General features: G+C 38.9%; 1 protein-coding gene across 4 annotated transcripts in view; it reads right to left on the bottom strand.

The window, feature by feature from the left end:
• The window catches only part of LOC132683211 (ceruloplasmin), a 96,400-nt gene that overhangs the window by 67,531 nt on the left and 3,572 nt on the right, over window positions 1–25,297 (bottom strand). For all 4 annotated transcript variants that reach the window (XM_078432253.2, XM_078432252.2, XM_078432254.2 and 1 more), the window contains exons 2-9: window positions 21,023–21,270; window positions 18,834–19,046; window positions 17,764–17,937; window positions 9,089–9,343; window positions 7,815–7,986; window positions 4,463–4,602; window positions 3,159–3,311; window positions 1,453–1,664 (exon numbers count right to left, since the gene is read on the bottom strand). In XM_078432253.2, the coding sequence (XP_078288379.1) occupies window positions 1,453–1,664; window positions 3,159–3,311; window positions 4,463–4,602; window positions 7,815–7,986; window positions 9,089–9,343; window positions 17,764–17,937; window positions 18,834–19,046; window positions 21,023–21,270 (1,567 nt within the window). The remainder of the gene's footprint in view (window positions 1–1,452; window positions 1,665–3,158; window positions 3,312–4,462; window positions 4,603–7,814; window positions 7,987–9,088; window positions 9,344–17,763; window positions 17,938–18,833; window positions 19,047–21,022; window positions 21,271–25,297) is intronic.

The raw sequence follows: 25,297 nt of genomic DNA, 5'->3' as shown, positions 1-25,297 counted from the left end.
CACACCAAATATACTTAAATATGTGAGTTCACAATAGTACTCAAAAAGAAAAGAGGGGCACCTGGGGTGGCTCAGTCGTTTAAGTGTCTGACTTCAGCTCAGGTCATGATGTCGTGGTTCATGAGTTCTAGCCCTGTATCAGGCTCTATGCTGACCACTGAGGCCTGGAGCCTGCTTCAGATTCTGTGTCTACCTCTCTCTGTGCCCCTCCCCTGCTCATGCTCGCTCTCTCTCTCTCTCTCTCAAATAAATAAGCATCAAAAACATTTTTTTAAAAAAAAAGAAAAGAAATTATGAAGAATCTTTGAAGTATGCTAGTGGAGAACTATTACTTTGAAAACTTGTAAATAAAGGGAAAGAATCAAACATTGGTCATTCCTTGCTTATATGATATGAACCTCAGGCTAACCAAACAATCCATTAAGGGAAGTTCCCACTTATGGAGGTATACTGGCTAATAAATAAAGAAGAATGATGGGTGGGTGGCACCCACCATAGAATAGTAAAATAGAATTTTACTATTGTGCAACCCCTGTTGGCTTATGAATCTAGGAAATGGTTGTCAGTGGCTGACAATATTCCCAACTGAGAGACAATTATATATTATATACCCCTGATGGAAGTACACAGTACCACACTTGAAGTTGTATTGAAAAAAAAAATCTAACCTGAATCTGATCAAGCCTGTTGACCTCGCCACTGATTTATATGAAATTGAGAGAAAGAGAAACAAACATGCTACAGGAATGCAATCAGTAAAATCTAGGCATGAGAAACTGCCATAAGATAAATACCCTTGCAACAGAAAAAATGCAAGGAAATAATCTTGAGAAACATAACAACTGATTGCAATGTGCGTAATTATTTGGGTACTGATTCAGACAACAAAATTGAAATAATTAAGAGGCACCTGGGGAAATATGAATACATTGATTGGAAATTTGATAAAATTTGATAAAAAATTGATAATACTAAGAGATTATTACGATGATGATTTTAAGGTATGACAATTATATTGAAGGCATTTTTAAGAGGGTACTTATCTTTTAAAGGTTCATAGTAAAATACTTAGTTGAGAGATAAAAATATGATGGAGGTATATTTCTATTTCCTGGTCAAATGGCCATTTCCTTCTTTCTAAAAAATGTTTTAAGCAATATTTTCTTCAGTGAATGTTGAGTGACCTGTTACCATTTTTTAAATTTGTGTGTTGAAGTCTAAATATATCATAAAAGACCTTGGATTCCAAAGAAAGTTTGTTTCCAGCTCTTCTTGAAATAATCACGTTAGCCAGAGAAACTCCGCATAGTACAGCTCTCATGAGCCTGAGAAAAATTTAAACTGAGCATCATATATAAAATCCTTACTGCCTCAAAACTCAGAATTTTCCCTTTAATAATGATAGTTCAAAGGGATTGGGAAATCATTTTTATTTTCCCTGATTGGACTTACCTGTCTCCCATTTTCATGTAAACTTCCTTTCCTGCATATTTTCATTGGCCCAATAAGCCCAGTGAATATATCTTTAGTGGGATCCACAGCAGAGTAATACATCTTAGATAGACAGACAGGGTCTTTGTAAGTGGGTCCCACTTCTTTGGGCACAGTCCATTCATAGGTAAATGTTTGTTGAGGTGCCACATGGGAGGCTGAAGGAGGCACACCTGTGAGAAGTGTCACAATGGAGAGGTTAAATATGCTTTCTAATGTGGCCATTTGAGCCACAAAATAGACTGGGTTTAGACTAAGACAACCCACTTCTCAGTTCCTTATTATGAATTAGAATGAAATCCTCCTTGAATGGAGTCCCACTTGTACTCCTGTGCCAGGTCACGGATGGGTGTGATTTCCTTCAGGAAGCCTCCTCTTAACCAGTCTGCGATTGGTGCCTCTATGGTCTGAATGTTTGTGTCCTCCCAGAATTCACATATTGCAACCCTAACACCCATGTGATAGTGTTAGAAGGTGGTACCTTTGGAAGGTGATCAAGGTAATCCTAAATGGGATTAGTGCCCTTATAATAGAGATCCCACATAGCTCCCTGATCCCTGCCACCTTGTGAAAATACAATGAGAAGTCTGAGACCCAGAAAAGGGTCTTCATCCAACCATGCTGGCTCCCTGATCTTGGATTTTCAGCATCCCGAAATGTGAAAGATAAATTTCTGTTGTTTATAAGCCATTCAGTCTGTGGTATTTAGTTATAGCAGCCTGAAGAGACTAGGAGAGCCCCTGAGAATGTCCCCAGCACATTTAATGTTAGATTGTGTGTATTTCCCTGCCCCCACCCCAGCACCCAATGGAACTTAACCTTCCTGAAAGGCAAGCATTGTCTCTATATTTCTATTGGCTAGAACAACACCTGAAAATAGGAGGTAATCCATACATTTTCTATTGAATGATACTGAACTGAAAATAATTTCAGAACTGAAAGGAAACTGCAGATGATCCGGTTCAAATCTCCTGATTGTATACTTGGGAAAAGTGAGGCCAGAAAGACTTAATAACTTGCCCACAGTCATACTGCAAGTGGTGACAAAGGCACTAGTCTTCTTCGGCCAGCCCTGACATATACAAATACCAAAATATGTGCATAAAATGGAATAGTTTGTGTTATTAAAATGACATCAACATGCTTATGATGCTAAAGAAACAAGTTCAGTACAAAATTACAATGATAAGTATATTTATATAACTGTGATCTCAACCACATTTAAAATATATAGGTACCCAGATGAAAGAGTAGAGGAACTATACAAGAATATAATACGGTTGTCTGTAGAACTATAGATCATATTGTTGGCTACACCTTTTTATATTTTTCAAATATTCAAGTATTCATCTAATCTTATAATTGCAAGAACATTTTCAAATTTAAAAATCACCCAAGGAGTACTCCAGAAATGTATAACTGATGTAATCCTAATTAGTTACTAACAGCACTGTTAAAAATCATCCAATTAAGACAGAACAAAATTCCATACGCCAATTGGAAATGGAAGGAGACAAGATTAACTTGCTTCCTCCCATGATGCCTAAAAATGATATATGAGCAGTTTCCTTGGAAGATCCTGCCTTCAGTTTTTGCAGGACAGTTTTCCCTGGTGACCAGCACAGTGGGTTATTAAATATTATTTGGTTACAGAATGTTGTACTCACTTCCACTTGAGGGGTTGTGATGTGAGGCATAGTAGGAGCCCTCGTTGTCCTTACTGACTCTCACCCCAATGGGCTCAATACTGAGGGGATATGTTCCTTTGTTATGGAAAGTGACTCTGATGGTGTCTCCCACCTCTGCCCAAATGACAGGACCTAGGGACAAAGAGGACATTATTACCCTCCCTTGGTATATAACATACAGAGTACATAAGACAGTTGTTCTTTGGCTTATCCTCTGGCAGAAACCACTGGAAGCAACATTTTATTTGTGGGAAATGGAAAACCTAGTTTTTTAAAACTCCATTATCAATTTGACATGGCGAGGCTCAAAAGAGATGAGAAGGGCTTTTTGATTCGACTTTAGGTTAAGAAAATTTATTATTGTTTTTATCCAAGTCAGTTCACCGGCTTTATACATCTACAAGAAACTATTCAGTGTGTAGATACTCTTTTCATCTTCGTCTTCGGTTGGCCAGATGGGTGACATTTGTCCCAAGAGTCAGGGGTGTTCTATAAACCTTGATCACCCTAAGAGGGTAAGTTAAATTGTCTTGGATGTGAAAAGTAACACTTTTGTGGATTTTTCTTCACCAAAATTAATATTATTACCAAATATAGAATAAAAACATAGATACATAGTGCATATTTTATGTAATATATAAGATGATATTGAGAGCTTCCCATGTGCTTTTCTGAGTTTTTATGTGTATTAACTCCTTTAATCTTTACAACACTTTTATGAGGTAAGGACTGTTATCATTATTACTGTTTCCATTTTACAGAAAGAAGGCAGAGCAAGCTGAGTACTTTCAAAGGTCACATGGTTAATAGGTGAGGAGTGAGGATAGTCTGAATCTAGACTTTGTGTGCTCACCCATTATATTCTGCCTGAAAGCCTGAGCAAGAACAGGTCTCTGGGCTGTGGACAAGGCTCTATGACAGAGGCAGCCTCTTTCATTAATAGCCTGGATTTTATTTCTAAGGAAGTGTACCTTCAGCTAAGAACAGAGGCTAACAGCTTTGTTGTCAATTTAAACCAAGTCATAAATACACAATTCTCCTTACCTCTTGAAGAAAAAAAAAATCATTATTTGAAGCTAGCATACTTTTTAATGATGAAGATTTACTATTGGTAATTTACATTGGAAAATTAATTAGCTGCTACATTTAATAGTTGAATGACCTTCCACAACTCTAGTTTATACATAGAAATCATACTGCAGTTCTTGAAGTTTCTATTCTTTCTGAGGTTGGGTAGCCCAGGAGAAGAGTATAATAGTCATCGATACTCTGCATGGACTCACCCAGGATGCCAAGATGTTCCTCTTCAGGGCCCCTCTTCTTTTGATTTGTGAAGGAGGCATCTGTGTACTCACGATAAACCAGCTTTTTATAAGATCCTCCAATTCTTGTAGGACCTTGTTCAAAAAATACCTCTGAAGCACTGCCAAGAGAAAAAGGGTTTAACAGTGGAGTTGAAAACAAAACAGAAAGCAGGTATTCATATAGGATACTAACTGAAGAGAAAAATGATGACCAGTGCTCAGAGGTAATTATTATTCATTATTTATCAAATATCTAAAAAGAAGCAGATGGTACTAGGCACTTCACAGAAGGACGTTCAACTAAAGAGTGGAGAATCATGGTGTAGAGGTTTCACTTTTTCAAGTGAAGTGAAACAATTTTAAGATGGCTCGCATCAACCCCTGATAGTTATTAGCTATTCTATGATAGTATCTTTTTAACAAATTATAAAAGGTTTAAAAATACAATAGCTAGTTTATTGCATATGAGCACCCGCCAGGTACTTAGGAGCTTTCATTTATTATTTGAAACTCCCATAATAAGGCGGCAAAGTTGGCATTATTCTCCCCAGTTTACAAATGGAGAAATTATATCTCAGACAGGTGTTTGACTTGCCAAAGTCATCCCATTCATCTCTTCTTCCATTTAATAAATGTAGAGGACACATGCTTTTGGCCAGGAACCTTGGTATGTGCTGATGGTGTAACCATAAGTAAGCTGGACCCATCCCTGTCCACATGGACTTGACAGAGAAGACAGACTGTGAGCCAATCAATGTAATAACATTGATATTAATATCAATATTATTGATTAATTGCATGTACAATTAACATGCAATAAGCACAGGGTGTTATCCGGCAGTTTTCCTGGGGTTGGGGGAAGTGGTAGGAAGAGGCTCCAAAGGCTTTCCAAAGAAAATGATTTTTAAAAACTATCTAGAAGAGAAGTAGAGTTAAAAAGATGAAGTATAGGGGCACCTGGGTGGCTCAGTCTGTTAAGCAACTGACTTGGCTCAGGTCAGGATCTCGCAGGTCAGTTCGAGCCCTGCTGTGCTGACAGCTCAGAGCCTGGAGCCTGCTTCAGATTCTGTGTCTCCCTCTCTCTCTGCGCCCCCCTTCTTTCTCTCTCTCTCTCTCTCTCTCTCTCTCTCTTTCTCAAAAATAATAAATAAACATTTGAAAAAAAGATGAAGTATAGGTGGTGGGGGAGAATGAGGTGGGTGTTTACACAGAGGAAATAGCCTATGGGAAGACTCAGAGGAAAGAATGAATATGTCATGTTTTACAAAATATGACAGGAGCACAGTGTTCAGGGCAGGGCAAAAGAGAGAGAATGGGAGAGAAGAGAGAGAATGAGGCTTGGAAAGATGGGGGATGGACAGCAGGACCTTGCTAAAATTTCAGTACTCCATCCCAGAGCAGTGGGAAAGCTTTGAAATATGAAAACATTTAGGATTAGTGTTTTAAAAGGATCCCTCAGGTGAGGAAAAAATAGACACTTTTTGGAGATGTTTAGGATATAGTGAGATAGTACTTGATGAGGAGAGAAGGAGGCAGTGGGAAGTGTGGAGTCAGTGACGGTACTCAGGTTTGGGGCTTCACTGATGGATGGATAATGATAGTATTCACAGAGAGGAGGAAATTCAGGTATATGGAGAAAACAATGGTTCAGATGTGGACATGCTGATTTGGAGGAACCTCATCTAAGCAGGGTGTTTTTAAGCAATTAAAAATGCAAATCTGCAATTTACAAGAGCCTTCTGGGCTGGTGATACAGCTTTGGAGTCATTGCCTCTGGATGTCAGTGTAGATTGGGACTTAAATTTCTGCTTCAGGAATCAGAGACCTGGGTAGAGCCAGGCCCAGTTATTGACCTGTCATGCATCATTGAGTAAGTTAGTTAACCTTTCCAAGTAGATAGGTGGCAAAGAAGGCATCTCGTAGGAGGTGATATTTGAGCAGAGACTTGAAACAGGAATGTGGCATAATTTCATCAACACTTTTAAAAGATCACTTTGGGTGCTTTATGGTTAATGGACAGTAGGAAAGGAAGACTGAGCAGGGAAGAATGGCTGGGAGGCTGTGGAACTCACTAGACATATACAGGAGTAGCTGCTGTACCCCAGGGGACGCTATTAAGAAAGTGAAAAGAAAACCTAATGAATGGGAGAAAACATTTGCAAACAATGTATCTGATTAGAGATTAATATCCAGAATATATAAAGAAGTCATATACTTTAACAACCACCACCACCAACAAAAACAAAGAACCCAACTCAACAACAGGAAAAGGACTTGAACAGACTTCTCCAAACACCAACAAGAACATGAAAAGATACTCAACATCACTAGTCATCAGGAAAATGCAAATCAAAATCACAATAAGCTAGAGCTCCACACCCAAGAAGATGTCTATTATTTTACAAATGGAAAATAAATATTGGTAAGTAGGTAGAGAAATTGGAACCCTTGCACATTACTGGTAAGAATGTAAAATGGAACAGCCACTGTGGAAAACAGTACGGCTCTTCCTCAAAAAATTAAAAATAGGATTGTCATAGGATTGAGCAATTCCATTCCTAAGTATGTACACAAAACAACTGAAAGCAGGGATGTAAACAATACTTGTACTTTCAACATTAATAGTTGCATTATTCACAATAGCCAAAAAGTAGAAGCAACCCAAATGTTCATCAACAGATTGATGGATAAATAAAATGTGGTATATGCATACAGTGGAATATTATTCAGCCTTAAAGAGGAATGAGATTCTCATAGATGTTACAACATGGATGAGCCTTAAAAACATGCTAAGTGGAATAAGCCAGACAAAAAGGGACAAATATTGTTATTCCACTTGTAGTAAGTGCCTAGAAGAGGCAAATTCATGGAGACAGAAAGTAGAAGTTATCAGGGATTAGAGAGCTACTGTTTAATGGATACAGACTTTCTATTTAGAACAATGAGAGTTCTGGAAACAGATAGTGTTGATTGTACAACCTTGTGAATGTACTTAATGCTGCTGGATTGCACAATGTTGTATTTTCATGAAGGAAAAGTAAATAAATTAATTAGTCTAATTATGTTCAGTATTTTCTGAGGATTTTGTCGACTATCTGATAACTTTTTTATATCCATTTTTTCGTGGACTCAGAAGTCATATTTCTCAAACTTGGACTCATACCAAACACCTTAGTAAATATTTAGCAGTCCATTTACTCAGTTTCAGGTACCAATTATAATGTTAATTGGTGAATCCTTTTTTTATGCTTTCTTCCTTCCTTCCTTTCTTTCTTTTCTTTCTTTTCTTTGGGAGGCATACTTTGAAATAATAGCCCTTCTTCTGAATTACCTTCCAGGTGCTGTTAAATTTTCTTGGGTGAAGGTGTCTATTCCAGAGGGCGCGTAGTTCCAGATGATTTCCTCAGCAGCGATGTAGTAATGCCTGACATTTTTCCCAAGGATACTGTCCTCTGGTGAAGGCTTGTTACAGTCTTGTACCTGGAAAAAGGCCTGCAGACCAGCTGAAAATCACATGGAAGGAGACATTGGTTAATGGAGCCAATGTTTCTCCCTCCTATTGCCTTGTAAACACCGCTGATGAAATGACAGATGGAAACTGAAGAAATAGACAGCTAGAAACAATATTAAAAATGATAGTAAACAGTTGTAAATAAATTACTGATGGAAAATCTGAGCAGTAAAACTTCTCCTTATGGCACAGAGAAGAGATATTAAGCGCTAGTATTTTTCAAAAAATATTGTACCAATCTTTGTGGAGTTTCACTTGGGATGTCTTTCGATGAGAAAAAAAAAAAGGACACATTAAAAGACAAGTAATAAAGAGAGACTTTGCCATATTTTAAGGGACGGGGTGGAGTGGAGGAGGAGGAATAGAATGAGCATATATTATTACTGTTCTTGGACAAAACAAAATGGTTATGTACCTGCTGTGCTGGGTCTTCGGAGACCAAGGTGACATTTAATAGTGAGATTATATTTGAAGGTCAGAGTAACATGCCAAAAGACCCAGATTAAAGCTAGTTTCTTCAGGAGATCAATATTACAAACTAGTATTTTTCAAGAACAAGGAATGTTCTTATGTTGAAGAGATGAAGGAGGTATTTAGCAAGTTAAACCAAGGAGTAGCTGGACTCAAAGAACAAAGTTGGTTGTGTTTGATAGAACCAAATTAAAACAAACAAACAAACAAACTACTTTTCAGCACAGTATATAAATCTTCTGGTGTTTACAATATTGTGTATTTAACAAAGTGAAGAAGTTGTATATACTTCTCAGTGTGTACCTATACTTTTAGGACAGAAAAGTAATTCAGGGCCAGTTATGCTTTTTCTCAAATTAATATATTTTCATATTTCATTACTTTGTAAAATTCTAGTCTTTCAGTTTTTTTTTATTATATTATGATACATACCATCATAGGAATAAAATTAAGTTACCAGTTCAAAGCTCAGATTATTCTAAAGATATTTAACTTTTAGATTCTTTTTTAAAAAATTTTATTTACTTTTAGATTCTGATTCCCAGTTATCACCCCATTAGTAGTGTAACAGATACATGACTCTTTTTTTGGCTGAAAGCTCATTTCAGGTAAAGATGCCTTACCTTTCAGGTGGTTTAGATTCTGACAGCTAAGCATCCATTCTCCAGGACTCTGGGCCACCATAAAAGCTTCAAAGAGGGTAGCAGGAAAGAGATTGACTGTATCAATACGGTAGTCCTTATTAGTCAACACTTGGCCGTGGAAGAAAGCTGAGTGCACATCAATTTCATTACCCATGCCAAAAAGATACCATTTTACTTTGTCTTCTGCACACATGGAGAGTCCTGGGAGACTTCCAAAAGTATATCCATTCACAGCTGTAAGTCAAGATCAGAGATTGTGATTAAAAACATTGGTGCCTGGGATGGTAATAGTTATCTCTATAGAAATAGATATCAATTTGGATTGGAAAATACCTGGCACATGTACTGCTATTCCTTCCTCCGTACCTACATCAGACATTGCTAATCAATCATAGCACTCTTATTTTGGACCTGAATTCAGTCTCAGGATTTTTCTCAACACATTAGCAGATGAACACAACAATGAAGATGAAACCTATTTTTTCTCTGTTATAAGCTATACACATTAGCTGTGTAGCTGGGTATTAGTATGTATATATGGGTATTTGTAAATATAATGAATGCATATATATGTGCATATATACAAAATGTACACACAGAGTAAATTTAAGAAAGACTGAATGTTATTTCATAATCAATCACATATCATGTTGATAGTGGTAATATTAATTTTGATTTTTTCTTTTTGCATGTTAGGACTTTGCTGATTTTCTACAGTGAACATGAATTCCTTGTGTCATAAGAACACAAGGAAAGCTTTTTTTTTTTCTTTTTTAGAGATTATAAGTCAAAATTGGAAGAGATGTGACGGCAAAAAGAAGAAATCCAGGGGAAGGATAGTAAGGACCAGTACAAGAGCCACAAAGACCTAAAAATTTGAAGGCAGAATGGCCCAAGACCCTTTAAAGAAACCTAGGGGGACTTTAATACTCCACTTACAACAGTGGATAGATCATCCAGACACAGCATCAATAAAGAAACAAGGGCTCTGGATGATACATTGATCAGATGGACTTGACAGATATTTTTAGAACTCTGCATCCCAAAGCAAAAGAATATACTTTCTTCTCAAGTGCACATGGAACATTCTCCAAGATAGATCACATACTGGGTCACAAAACAGCACTTCATAAGTATACAAGAATTGAGATCATACCATGAACACTTTCAGACCACAATGCTATGAAGCTTGAAATCAACCACAGGAAAAAGTCTGGAAAACCTCCAAAAGCATGGAGGTTAAAGAACATCCTACTAAAGAATAAATGGGTCAACCAGGCAATTAGAGAAGAAATTTAAAAAATATATGGATACAAATGAAAATGAAAATACAACAACCCAAATGCTTTGGGATGCAGCAAAGGCAGTCCTGAGAGGAAAATACATTGCAATCCAGGCCTATCTCAAGAAACAAGAAAAATCCCAAATACAAAATCTAACAGTACACCTAAAGGAAATAGAAGCAGAGCAACAAAGACACCCCAAACCCAGCAGAATAAGAGAAATAATAAATATCAGAGCAGAAACAAACAATATAGAATCTAAAAAAACAGTAGAGAAGCTCAATGAAACCAAGAGTTGGTTTTTCGAAAAAATAAACAAAATTGATAAACCTCTAGCCAGGCTTCTCAAAAAGAGAAGGGGGAGGACCCAAATAGATAAAATCATGAATGAAAATGGAATTATTACAGCCAATCCCTCAGAAATACAAGCAATTATCAGGGAATGCTATGAAAAATTATATGCCAAAATGTTGGGGAAGATAGCAGTGTAGGAGGATGCTAGGCTCATGGTGTCCTGCGGATCACTTAGATTCCACCCACACCGGCCTAAATAACCCAGAAAACTGCCAGAAGACTAGTAGAATGGATTCTCCAGAGCCAAGCATAGATGAGAGGCCCACGGAAGAGAGTAGGAAGGGTGGAGAGGCGGTGTGTGCTACACGGACTGCTGGGAGGGAGCCGGGGTGGAGGGGCAGCCCGCCGGCAAAGCAGAGCCCCCGAGTCTTGCTTGCAAAAGCGGAGGGGCCAGACGTAGTGTGTTCTGACAACAAGTGGGACTTAACATCTGGAAGGTTATAAGTTAACAGCTCTGCTCAGAGAGCGGGAGGGCTGGAGGACAACGGGAGGGAGAGTTGTTGAGCCCCGGACGACAGAGCTCAGCTTGGTGGGGAACAAAGGCGCTCACCAGCGCCATCTCCCTCGCCCATCCCCCAGCCAAAATCCCAAAGGGAACCAGTTCCTGTCAGGGAACTTGCTTGCACCGCGCAAACACCCAACACTGTGCTTCTGCGGATCCATCCCTCCGAAAGGTCTGACTCTCCCCCGGTGCCGCAGGGCCCCTCCCGAAGCAGATCACTGAAGGAAAAGCTAGCTGAGCCTACGCCTCCCGCCCCTGTGCATGCTGCCGATTCACCCCAGCTAATACGCCAAATCCCCAGCACCACAAGCCTAGCAGTGTGCAAGCAGCTCAGACAGGGGCCATGCCACCCCACAGTGAATCCCGCCCCTAGGAGAGGGGAAGAGAAGGTACACACCAGTCTGACTGTGGCCCCAACAGTGGGCTGGGGGCAGACATCAGGTCTGACTGCGGCCCCACCCACCAATGCAAGTTATTCAAGACAGCACAGGGGAAGTGCCCTGCAGTTCCCCACCACTCCAGGGACTATCCAAAATGACAAAACGGAAGAATTCCCCTCAAAAGAAACTCCAGGAAATAGCGACAGCTAACGAACTGATCAAAAATGTTGTAAACAATATAACAGAAAGTGAATTTAGAATAATAGTCATAAAATTAATTGCTGGGCTTGAAAACAGTATAGAGGACAGCAGAGAATCTATTGCTACAGAAATCAAGGGACTAAGGAACAGCCAGGAGGAGATAAAAAATGCTATTAAAGAGTTGCAAAATAAAATGGAGACTACCACAGCTTGGATTGAAGAGGCTGAGGAGAGAATAGGTGAACTAGAAGATAAAGTTATGGAAAAAGAAGAAGCTGAGAAAAAGAGAGACAAAAAAAAATCCAAGCGTATGAGGGGAAAATTAGAGAACTAAGCGATGCACTAAAGAGAAATAATCTATGTATAATTGGTATTCCAGAGGAGGAAGAGAGAGGGAAAGGTGCTGAAGGTGTACTTGAAGAAATCATAGCTGAGAACTTTCCTGATCTGGGGAAGGAAAAAGGCATTGAAATCCAAGAGGCACAGAGAACTCCCTTCAGACGTAACTTGAATCGATCTTCTGCACGACATATCATAGTGAAACTGGCAAAATACAACGGTAAAGAGAAAATTCTGAAAGCAGCTAGGGATAAATGTGCTCTAACATATAAAGGGAGACCGATAAGACTCGTGACGGATCTCACTACTGAAACTTGGCAGGCCAGAAAGGAATGGCAGGAAGTCTTCAATGTAATGAACAGAAAAAAATATGCAGCCGAGAATCCTTTATCCAGCAAATCTGTCATTTAGAATAGAAGGAGAGATAAAGTCTTCCCAAACAAAAACTGAAGGAATTCATCACCACTAAACCAGCCCTACAAGAGATCCTAAGGGGGATCATGTGAGACAAAGTACTAGAGACATCGCTACAAGCATGAAACCTACATACATCACAATGACTCTAAACCCATATCTTTCTATAATAAGACTGAATGCAAATGGACTAAATGCGCCAACCAAAAGACATAGGGTATCAGAATGGATAAAAAAACAAGACCCATCTATTTGCTGTCTATAAGAGACTCATTTTAGACCTGAGGACACTTTCAGATTGAAAGTGAGGGGATGGAGAACTATCTATCATGCTACTGGAAGTCAAAAGAAAGCTGGAGTAGCCATACTTATATCAGACAAACTAGACTTTAAATTAAAGGCTGTAACAAGAGATGAAAAAGGGCATTATATAATCATTACAGGGTCTATCCTCCAAGAAGAACTAACAATTATAAATGTCTATCACCGAATACAGGAGCCCCCAAATATATAAAACAATTACTCACAAACATAAGCAACCTTATTGACAAAAATGTGGTATTTGCAGGGGACTTTAATACTCCACTAACAGCAATGGATAGATCATCTAGACACATGGTCAATAAAGAAACAAGGACCCTGAATGATTATTGGATCAGATGGACTTGACAGATATATTTACAACTCTGAATCCCAAAGCAACAGAATATATTATTGGATCAGATGGACTTGACAGATATATTTAGAACTCTGCATCCCAAAGCAACAGAATATACTTTCTTCTTGAGTACACATGGAACATTCTCCAAGATAGATCACATACTGGGTCACAAAACAGCCCTTCATAAGTATACAAGAATTGAGATCATACCATGCACACTTTCAGACCACAATGCTATGAAGCTTGAAATCAACCACAGGAAAAAGTCTGGAAAACCTCCAAAAGCATGGAGGTTAAAGAACACCCTACTAAAGAAGAGTGGGTCAACCAGACAATTAGAGAAGAAATTTAAAAATATATGGAAACAAACGAAAATGAAAATACAACAACCCAAATTCTTTGGGACACAGCAAAGGCAGTCCTGAGAGGAAAATACATTGCAATCCAGGCCTATCTCAAGAAACAAGAAAAATCTCAAATACAAAATCTAACAGCACACCTAAAGGAAATAGAAGCAGAACAGCAAAGACACCCCAAACCCAGAAGAGAAATAATAAAGATCAGAGCAGAAACAAACAATATAGAATCTAAAAAGCTGTAGAGCAGATCAATGAAACCAAGAGTTGGTTTTTTGAAAAAATAAACAAAATTGATAAACCTCTAGCCAGGCTTCTCAAAAAGAAAAGGGAGAGGACCCAAATAGATAAAATCATGTATGAAAATGGAATTATTACAACCAATCCCTCAGAAATACAAGCAATTGTCAGGGAATAACATTAAAAATTATATGCCAACAAACTGGACAACCTGGAAGAAATGGACAAATTCCTAAGCACCCACACACTTCCAAAACTCAAACAGGAAGAAATAGAAAATTTGAACAGACCCATAACCAGCGAAGAAATTGAATCAGTTATCAAAAATCTCCCAACAAATAAGAGTCCAGGACCAGATGGTTTCCCAGGGGAATTCTACCAGACATTTAAAGCAGAGATAATACCTATCCTTCTCCAGCTGTTCCAAAAATAGAAAGAGAAGGAAAACTTCCAGACTCATTCTATGAAGCCAGCATTACTTTGATTCCCAAACCAGACAGAGACCCAGCAGAAAAAGAGAACTACAGACCAATATCCCTGATGAATATGGATGCAAAAATTCTCAATAAGATACTAGCAAATTGAATTCAACAGCATATAAAAAGAATTATTCACCATGATCTAGTGGGATTCATTCCTGGGCTGCCGGGCTGGTTTAATATTCGCAAATCCATCAATGTGATACATCACATTAATAAAAGAAAAGATAAGAACCATATGATCCTGTCAATCGATGCAGAAAAAGCATTTGACAAAATTCAGCATTCTTTCTTAATAAAGACCCTTGAGAAAGTTGGGATAGAAGGAACATACTTAAACATCATAAAAGCCATTTATGAAAAGCCCACAGCTAATATCATCCTCAATGGGGAAAAACTGAGAGCTTTCCCCCTGAGATCAGGAACACAACAGGGATGTCCACTCTCACCACTGTTGTTTAACATAGTGTTGGAAGTGCTAGCATCAGCAATCAGACAAAAAAAGGAAATCAAAGGCATCAAAATTGGCAAAGATGAAGTCAAGCTTTCACTTTTTGCATGATATTCCATGTAGATGACATGGAAAACCCAATAGACTCCACCAAAAGTCTGCTAGAACTGATACATGAATTCAGCAAAGTCGCAGGATATAAAATCAATGTGCAGAAATCAGTTGCATTCTTATACACTAATAACGGAGCAACAGAAAGATAAATAAAGAAACTGATCCCATTCACAACTACACCAAGAAGCATAAAATACCTAGCAATAAACCTAACCAAAGATGTAAAAGATCTGTATGCTGAAAACTATAGAAAGCTTATGAAGGAAACTGAAGAAGATACAAAGAAATAGAACAACATTCTGTGCTCATGGGTTGTAAGAATAAATATTGTTGAAATGTCAATACTACCCAAAGCTATCTACACATTCAATGCAATCGCAATCAAAATTGCACCAGCATTCTTCTTGAAGCTAGAACAAGCAATCCTAAAATTCATGCAGAACCACAAAAGGCCCCGAATAGCCAAAGTAATTTTGAAGAAGAAGACCAAAGCAGGAGGCATCACAATCCCAGACTTTAGCCTCTACTACAAAGCTGTCATCATCAAGACAGCATGGTATTGGCACAAAAACAGACACATAGACCAATGCAATAGAGACTCCAGAATTGGACCCACAAAAGTAGGGCCAACTAGTCTTTGACAAAGCAGGAAAGAATATCCAGTGGAAAGACAGTCTCTTTAACAAATGGTGCTGGGAGAACTGGACAGCAACATGCAGAAGACCATTCACCATTCACAAAAATAAACTCAAAGTGGATAAAAGACCTGAATGTGAGACAGAAAACCATCAAAACCCTAGAGGATAAAGCAGGAAAAAACCTCTCTGACATCAGCCGCAGCAATTTCTTACTTGACACATCCCTAAAGGCAAGGGAATTAAAAGCAAAAGTGAACTATTGGGACCTCATGAAGATAAAAAGCTTCGGCATGGCAAAGGAAACAATCAACAAAACTAAAAGGCAACCAACGGAATGGGAAAAGATATTTGCAAATGACATATTAGACAAAGGGCTAGTATCCAAAATCTATGAACAACTCACCAAACTCCATACCCAAAAAAACAAATAATCCAGTGAAGAAATGGACAGAAGACATGAATTGATACTTCTCTAAAGAAGACATCCAGATGGCCAACAGGCACATGAAAAGATGCTCAATGTCACTCCTCATCAGGGAAATACAAACCAAAACCACACTGAGATATCACCTCATGCCGGTCAGAGTGGCTAAAATGAACAAATCAGGAGACTATAGATGCTGGAGAGGATGTGGAGAAACGGGAACCCTCTTGCACTGTTGGTGGGAATGCAGACTGGTGCAGCCACTCTGGAAAACAGTGTGGAGGTTCCTCAAAAAATTAAGAATAGATCTACCCTATGACCCAACAATAGCACTTCTAGGAATTTACCCAAGGGATACAGGAGTGCTGATGCATAGGACCACTTGTACCCCAATGTTTATAGCAGCACTCTCAACAATAGCCAAATTATAGAAAGAGCCTAAATGTCCATCAACTGATGAATGGATAAAGAAATTGTGGTTTGTATATACAATGGAATACTACATGGCAATGAGAAAGAATGAAACATGGCCCTTTGTAGCAACGTGGATGGAACTGGAGAGTGGGATGCTAAGTGAAATAAGCCATACAGAGAAAGACAGATACCATATGTTTTCACTCTTATGTTGATACTGAGAAACTTAACAGAAGACCATGGGGGAGGGGAAGGGGGAAAAAAAGTTACAGAGAGGGAAGGAGGCAAATCATCAGAGACTCTTAAAAACTGAGAATAAACTGAGGGTTGATGGGGGGTAGGAGGGAGGGGAAAGTGGGTGATGGGCATTGAGGAGGGCACCTGTTGGGATGAGCACTGGGTGTTGTATGGAAACCAATTTGACAATAAGTTTCATATAAAAAAATAAAAATAAAATAAAGAAACCTAGGATCACTATTCAAACTGGGTGGTCCTAGAGATAAGATAGAAATTGGTTCTGGGAAACACCATGAATGTATGTGATACAACAGAGGTACGACCAGACCTATCCAGACTAGACCTTGAGTATCTTTTTCTAACATCTATTTTGTTAGTACATAACAAAGGCAGGATTGAAGTATAGAAAGGGGACCTTCCAGCCAGAAATAAACAAAAGTTGGGGGGAAAAATCTGCACTTTGTTAGTTTTTCTGCTTTGGTAGTTTTTTTTTGTATTCTCGGTTTCTGAGTAAAGGTAATTTTGAAGAAGCTGAATACAAACAAACAAAAAGCCATACTTATTGGTCTAGTTGGTGTTAAGAGATTTAATTTCTTATGCAAATTCTGAGTGATAGACAACCTTACTAAGCTCATTATTTTGAGTCTGAGAATTAAGGAGGAGCCTAGGCAGTAAAGAAAGCATTTCTAGAAGAAATAAAGTGAATTAAAAGATAGAAAAAAAATGATGCAGAGGGACAATGTATATATAAAAGAAATACCTTTTAGAACTGTAGTTTGAGCTATCTTAAGTATAGTTCAATGCTTTATGATATAAAGATAATTTTCAGCATTTAGTTTAATAATTGTAGGCAGCCTCAAATAAATTTTAGAATGAGTTTGGAGAATAAACAAACATATAAATAAATATAACATACGTATACATTAAACCAAAATTGATGATGTTTTCTCCTTATTAGTTTGGGAACAATTTGGTGTATCCAGTTTTACCTGGCACAGAGTTTTGATTTGATCTGTTTAGCTAAATATGAAGTTGCAGGTTTAATAAGCTTTCTTATCAGGGCCAGAGATTAGAAACACACTACTTATTCATGTGAAGGAATAGATCTAGCAGACTTAATGGATCAAGAAAAATAAGATTAAGTTAACACGCTTTCTGTAATCTTACAATACATCCTGTTACTCTCTTGGAAATCTTCGTTATCTTCCTCAACTTTCTCTGGTTCAGAGCAGTAGGTTTTAATGTTGTCATATAGGTACCAGCTGAGATTTTCATCCACCACAGAAAACATCAGCACAAATTCTTGGTCAATATTTTTTTCTTTTTCTTGATCCAGAGAATCTGAAGTGAAAATTACTATTTTAGTAGAAGTTACTCTTTAGCATGTATTTTTAGCAGGTGATTTATAGCTTTAAAATTTTACTTTTCTAATACACCCCCAATCTGGATTTGTCACTTCTGTTTTACAGATGGAAACACCAGGAAACTTTATGTTCAGTATCCTGAGCTTACAGATACTCATATATCTGGATGCCCATTGACCACGTAACTATTCAATGCTTTTTTGGCAAATGAGAAGGTTGGAATTCAAAGTTGTGTGTATATCTTCTGGTGCATACATCCACAAACTAAGACAATAAGTCTTTGAAGGTAACTCATTATTGTTCAAGTGAGAATTAGCTTTCAAGCTCTTTTTTTTTTTTTTTTTTTTAAGTAGGCTTCATGCCTAGTGTGGAGCCCAATGTGTGGCTTGAACTCATGACTGTGAGATCAAGACCTGAGCTGATGCTTAACTGACTGAGACACTCAGATGCCCCTGGATTTCAAGCTCTTGAGCTGCATTGTCTTTTTCATGATGCTGGAAATAGTTACTGTGATATTATATTTACCAACGCAATGCAGATAACTACAGATCTAGCACCATGGAGTGCCACTAAGGGAGCCACTTCTGGTAAAGTCACACATCTCTTCAACACCACTGTTGGAAACTGGATACAGCAAACCTATCTTCCAGGAGAGCATGTTTCCTGCAGCGTGGTAATGGTTGTGAATACTTGTTCCATTTATTTCTTCTTCTTCTCCTGCCCTGTTCTTTTCCCCTTTTTATCTAGATTTACTCCTTCTCAACCTTACCTACTCAGTCATAACACAGAAGATTTGACTTCTATGTTAAAAAACAAACTCCTCTGTCTCTTGCCTGTTGGTCATACACTGTGAGCAACAATGAAAAAATTTACCTTTTTTACAGAATATTAAAGGTCCGATGAGTCCTGAGGCGATATCTTTTGGAGCATCAATGTGGGAATGGTAAATCCTGGTCACACAATTGCTATCTCCCTCACCAGGACTTTGCTCTTGGGTGGCGTTCATTACATATGTGTACTGCTCACCAGGATGCACTTTGTCATCTGCTTTGTGAAAATCTGTGGTGTTATCAGGATAGATGGCCCCTAAGAAGCAATACGCAGTGAAGTTACAAAGTGAATTTATTTGAACTTAAAAGAGAGAATAGATGATCCATTAATTTATTTGGCAAATGTGTATTCAACTTGTAGTATGTGCCCCTTTGGGAATGTAGTGATGTCCTATTTGAACACACAAGCATGAGAGGCTAATGACTAGGGGGTCTGGAAGCTTCACCAAAAATTTGGTTGTTATTTTTTTTTAACGTTTATTTATTTTTGAGACAGAGAGAGACAGAGCATGAACAGGGGAGGGGCAGAGAGAGAGGGAGACACAGAATCTGAAACAGGCTCCAGGCTCTGAGCTGTCAGCACAGAGCCCGACGCGGGGCTTGAACTCACGGACCGTGAGATCATGACCTGAGCCGAAGTCGGACGCTTAACCGACCAAGCCACCCAGGCGCCCCTGGTTGTTATTTTTTAACTTACTGAATACTTACTGAATCTTAAGGGAGTAGTAATAGAGCATAGTGACTTCTGGTTTGCAGTGTAAAGAACCACTTTTGCTCTGGGGTCATGGTATGGAAGTATGAACAAAATGGCTACTCTCTCTTATCATTTGAGACATCTTATAGGATGTCAAATTTCCGCCCATGAACTAACTATGGATTTTTAAAAATTCTGTACTTTTACTTTTGGAAATTTCCAAAAATACGTAAAAGTTGAGGAAATAATATGATGAACTTCCATTTACCCATCAACCAAGCTTTAATAATGATAAACTCAAGACCAATCCTGTTTCATCTACACCCCCACCCACTCTTAACCCCATCACCATCGAATTAATTGTAAAGCAAATCCCAGGCATCATATCATTTCACTAATAAATACTTGAATATATACCTCTAAAGGATAAGAACTGTTTTTTCCTTTAACATGAAGACAATATAACTACCATGCCTTAAAAATGATTAATACCCTACTATGCCATGAATTTGTAAAAAAGAAATAAGATGGCAGTCAGCCTCTAAGCTATGAATGTAACTATTTGTTTCAGAAAAACAAATAAAAATATATGGTCAAAACATTCACCCTCTAAAGCAAAGCCTCTGTAAAAAAGAAAACTAATAATTTTAAAGCTCTAATTTTATCTTAATTTCCAAACTTAATCCTTATAATTTCAATTAACATGGTCTCCGCATTTTTGCTTATGATAATGCCTGACATTCATTGAGCTATTACCATGTACATCATTGTCCCTATTTTATATATGAGGAAACTGAAGCATAGAGAATTTAAGTAACTTAGCTGAGATCATTATTCAGCCAGTGAAAGACAAGGCTGCACTTGAAGCTTTGTCTATTACTTTCAAAGTCCTCGCTCTTATCCATAACAAAACCCCACCTCTTTTTATCATTATCATCAACAAGTACTAAAAATGATATCACAGACACCAAACCTATTCTTTGTTCTTCCTGTACCATCTTTAAGGTTTCTAAGTCCTACATTCAAATGACCTTTCCGTTAATTGTATCTCAGATGCGACTCTGGGGTCATCCAGCCATGTGTACCATTTGACTGATGCAAGAGACTACTCAGACTGCCTTAGGTAGGACAGAGTTAATCCAGAGTTAGGATGCTACGTGACAATGACCACAGTATGGTCACATGTAGGAACTTTAGAGTTAAGACAACCCCTATCTTGAGTCCTGTTTCTTCCCTCTGGATGTTTGCCTTTTCTAGGCCTTCATGCACATTGCCTAGTCCTCTCATTCTCTTTGGCTGGCGAGTTGCCAGGCACTGGTAGGGAAGTCCCAGCTCTTGCTGCCTCTCACTGTATAGTCTACCCAAGAGTTCTTTCACACAAGCAAGTGCAACCAAGGGAAACACAGCATAGTAACACACTTACACATCTTCTCCAGGAGGGGAGGCCATAATCTTAGATGTTAAAAAAAAAAAAAAAAAAAAAGTGCTCCTACTGAAAATTACGAGGAAATTCCAGCTAGACTATGAGCTGAACTTACCCTCATGTTCCTTATGGTAAGTTACTCCATGTGGATGGAAAGTGTAGGGCCTAGAGGCAAAGTTTTTTAGGTGAACATAAACTTTATCTTCAGTTTCAGCTTTGATAACAGGGCCTAGAAACCCCAGCCAGACAGGTTTTTCTATAATTGTGCTAAAAGTTCTGTCTGTGTACTGAACATAAAGGGCCTTCTTATACAACCTTCCAATTCTATCTGGGCCATTTTGAAGATAGATATCTGAATGTTCCCTGCAAAAGAAAAGAAGACAACTCTATCAGAAGCCATCATTTCTGGGGATAACATTATAACATCTCATGTAATTAAAGAGAAATTAATGACCATATCACATCAAATGTTTGCCTGTTATTGTAGGGGTGCTTCCAAAAATGAAGAGGTGAGCTGGCACTTACCCTCCTATTTTAAGTATGTGAGGCGTCCCGCATCAGGTGTGATAGCAGCAAATCATGTGTGAAGCCACCATTAATACATGGTGTATCTCACCAGACTATTTTTCTACAGGATTTTTATGTTACAATACAGAAACATTATGAAGTCGAATACAAAGTGAAAGTAAAATGCAGGTAAAGCAGTTAAGACCTTACCTATTACTCTTTCAGCTACCGGAAGAAAATGAGTTTATAAGCAGTGAGTCCGGATATTTGAGACTTCAGAGTGTGTATATATTTTGTTTTCCTAAATACATAAAATTAATGATGCTATACTAATCCTACATTTTTTATTTCCTTTAGCAGCACTAAATCAAGATCGGAATTGATGTGTGCAGTGTATGTGGGTTTTAAAATTACCTTTGGCTGCAAATTACCCTTATGTTCTTTTAATCCCTTGCTACCGAAAATGTTTGACTAATGAATGTTTATATTCTGCTTTGTGGCTGATTAGTAGTTGCTCGAAACTTTTCTAAAAATGTTAGCAAAGTAAATTGTAGTGCGGGGCGGGGGTGGGTGGAAAAAGGAAGAAAAGAAAAGGGAAGAAAGAAAGTGGGTTCGGTGATCACACTTTTAAAGTGATTCTTAGGCTGTCCTTAACAGAAGGCTCTAAGTAGCTCATTGGGATCTGTTGGTGAATAACACCATCTACCCATTTAGGAGGACTCACCGAAAACCTGGACTTTGGCAAGCCCCTCCACAAATGGGATCTCCTCCGATAGAATAAAAACTGCTAACACTCAGGCTGATGATCTGGGGGTTGTGCTTCTTCGTGTGAGTGTGTGTGCTGCGGACTTTCACCTCAGGGATCTTTGATGCCTCACCATTTCTTCTTAATTCCTGTGGAGCCGGCTGATCTGACTGAAGAATAAACTTTGTGTCCTCAGCTGTAAGCTCCTCGGAAAGAGTGAGAAATACTTCTCCTTCTTTTCTTCAAGACGAGAGGAGGGCTTGTCTGGAAGCTCTGGACTTCCCTTGCTGCAAAGGTTAAAGGCCCAGTTTTTCAAAACTCTAGAGCTGTAGCTCCTAAGTTTTGATGCGCGTAGGAATCTACTGAGGCCCTTGAGGAAATGCAAGCTCTTGAGCCCCAGCCCCATTTATTCTGATTGCTTGCCTCTAGGGCAGGGCCCAGACATTCATAGTTTGTAACAAACACCCAGCTGTGTTCTATTGCAGGCAGGCCGCTCTGGGCTCATGGGTAACCTGAGTGGGAGGCTCCGAAGTGAAGGAAAAGAGAGCTGCCTAATCCCAGAGGCAGTGGGATTTCTTGGGACTGTGAGACAGAAGGGTGGCAGGATCTGTTTCCAGGCCATACCCTGGTGGCGGCCAGACCTCTGTTGGTATAGTTGCATGAGGACATCCGATTAAGCCTGAGTGCCGGAGGCAGGGGTGGTCCTGGAGGCTGAGTTTGAGTGGCAGCAGGTGTTGGAAACAGCAGAGCACCACGCACTGGACTGACCAGAGGACATCGACCATGAGGATCTCATCGTTGGCACCACATACCAAAGACCCCACTTTTCCTGGATTGTGTTAACTCCAGGATTCCAGATTGTTCACCGAAAAATGAACCCTTTTGATGGGAAGGGAGCCAAGCTGGAAGTTAGAAAAACAAAGAAGAGGCATCCTTTGTTTTATTTCTCTCAGTTGGTTCCATTTTCTAATTGTTGTGGTTTCCATTTTGTTAGAATGAAATAGAAAAATGGATTCAGGAAGGCTCAGAGAGACTTCAAGGGCATCCAAATGCACGGGAAAATAGGACAGGGGTGTGAATTCTTTAAAGCTGCAGCATTCGTATTAACAGAAATGGTCTTAACAAGTGGATGTTTTAACAACAGCAAAATTCTGAGGCACTGAAGACCATTGAGATTGAAAGCAGATTCCTGCAGTACTCAGTGCTGCAAGGAGGTTAGCAAGAGTACAGTATTAGTCTGGCATACGGCTGTAGCAAAGCTCACAGTGCAAAGACAGAATTCCTCTCTTGTCACCAGACGACCCTGGCCCGCTCAGTCTTAGGCCCATTCACATCTGAGGGTAACTTTTCTCCAGCATCTCTTATTGCTAGGAGATGAGTCCTGGTGATTTTTTTTTTAATTTAAATTTGTTTTAACGTTTATTTTTGAGAGAGAGGGAGAGAGACAGAATGTGAGTGGGGCAGGGGCAGAGAGAGAGAGAGAGAGAGAGAGAGAGAGTGAGACACAGACCCTGAAGCAGGCTCCAGGCTCTGAGCTGTCAGCACAGAGTCTGACGCAGGGTGAGAGGCCACAAACCATGAGATCATGACCTGAGCCAAAGTTAGATGCTTAACTGACTGAGCCACCCAGGTGCCCCTCCTGGTGATATTTAAATAGAGATTCTAATCTTTGTTCTAAAATGCCCTGTTGATACACATTTTACATAGGTCAAAGTTTTAAAATAGCCCTCAAATTCTTTTTTATTGAATTTTTAAAAGTGTATTTATTTATTTTTGAGAGAGAGAGAGAGTGTGTGTACAAGCGGGGGAGGGACAGAGAGAGGGAGAGAGAGAGAATTCCAAGCAGACACTGCACTGTAAGTGCAGAGCCTAAGGTGGGGCTTGAACTCATGAACCGTGAGATCATGACCTGAACCGAAGTCAGAGGTTCAACCGAATAAGCCTCCCAGGCGCCCAGCCCTCAAATTCTTAAGGCTTCATTCAATACAGTGTGTATAGATACTTTCTGAACATGACTCTGAAACATTTGGGAATATGTCACGTCCTGTTCCAATAAAATTCAGTGGGCTTTGCCAGAATGCCTTCACTGCACATTTATCCCATATTAATCACCTCCTGAAACAGGACAAGCATTGCCCAATCTTCAGGGCTCACTCTTTGTACACAGAGATTTGGGGGAGGCAAGAATTGCTTTTAAAGTAGTTGATCTGAAGTTGTATTCAGAGTTTTTAACATTTGGAATTGCTTTTATATACACGGCAGTATGCAAAATGTTTCCCATCTTGTTTTTTTTTTTTTTTTTAAACAAAATGAACTCTTGACAAAATTGGGAAATATTTCACATCATGTGATACTTTGGGGGAGGTCTATTTGATTATGTGCTGTCTACAAAGGAACATCAAAGGGTCATTAGGAGGTGTCTATTTAATTTCAAGGGCACCTGGGTGACTCAGTCAGTTGAGTGTCAGACTTCAACTCATTAGCTCACAGTTTGTGAGTTCAAGCCCCACATCAGGCTCACTGCTCTCAGCGCAGAACCCCTCTGTCCTCCTTGCTCTCTGCCCCTCCCCCACTTGCGCTCTCCGTCTCTCAAAATAAACATTAATTTCAAGAACATAGTGTGGGGACTAGGGTCAGTTACTGGAAGTTTGCAGTAAGTTTGCCAGTTATTCAGTCAAAAGAATCTATTATAGTTGTTCTTTGAATCAAGCAAATCATTCACGTTAATTGTAGATCCTTCTGTTGACAATTGTAACATGCTCTTTTCTATTCATTACAAAGATATTGTCTCCCTTTCAGTAATCATATCCCACCTTTTTATCCCCCCATCTTCTAGAATCCTATAGCCAACTCTTATAATTTCTGGCAGATTCAGACTCAGAAGTGAGTTTTTAATGGTAGTGGAATTAAAAAAATTTTACTGACTCAGTAAGATGATAATAAAGTTACATCTTCCCATAAATTCAGAATGTACTTGAATGGTCTTGGCTTATGTTTAGACTTGATTACTGAAATGTCGGTAATGGGAAAAGTTTCTGGATTCTTATCTTCATCGGTTGAGACACAGGACATTAGTTTTCCATTGCCAAATAACAAATTGTCACATAGTAGCTTAAAAGAACACCCACTGATTGTTTC

The sequence above is a fragment of the Panthera onca genome, chromosome C2 (genome assembly GCF_046562875.1).
Source record: "Panthera onca isolate mPanOnc1 chromosome C2, mPanOnc1 haplotype 2, whole genome shotgun sequence".
Taxonomy (NCBI): domain Eukaryota; kingdom Metazoa; phylum Chordata; class Mammalia; order Carnivora; family Felidae; genus Panthera; species Panthera onca.
This window is presented reverse-complemented; position numbering and strand designations above follow the sequence as displayed.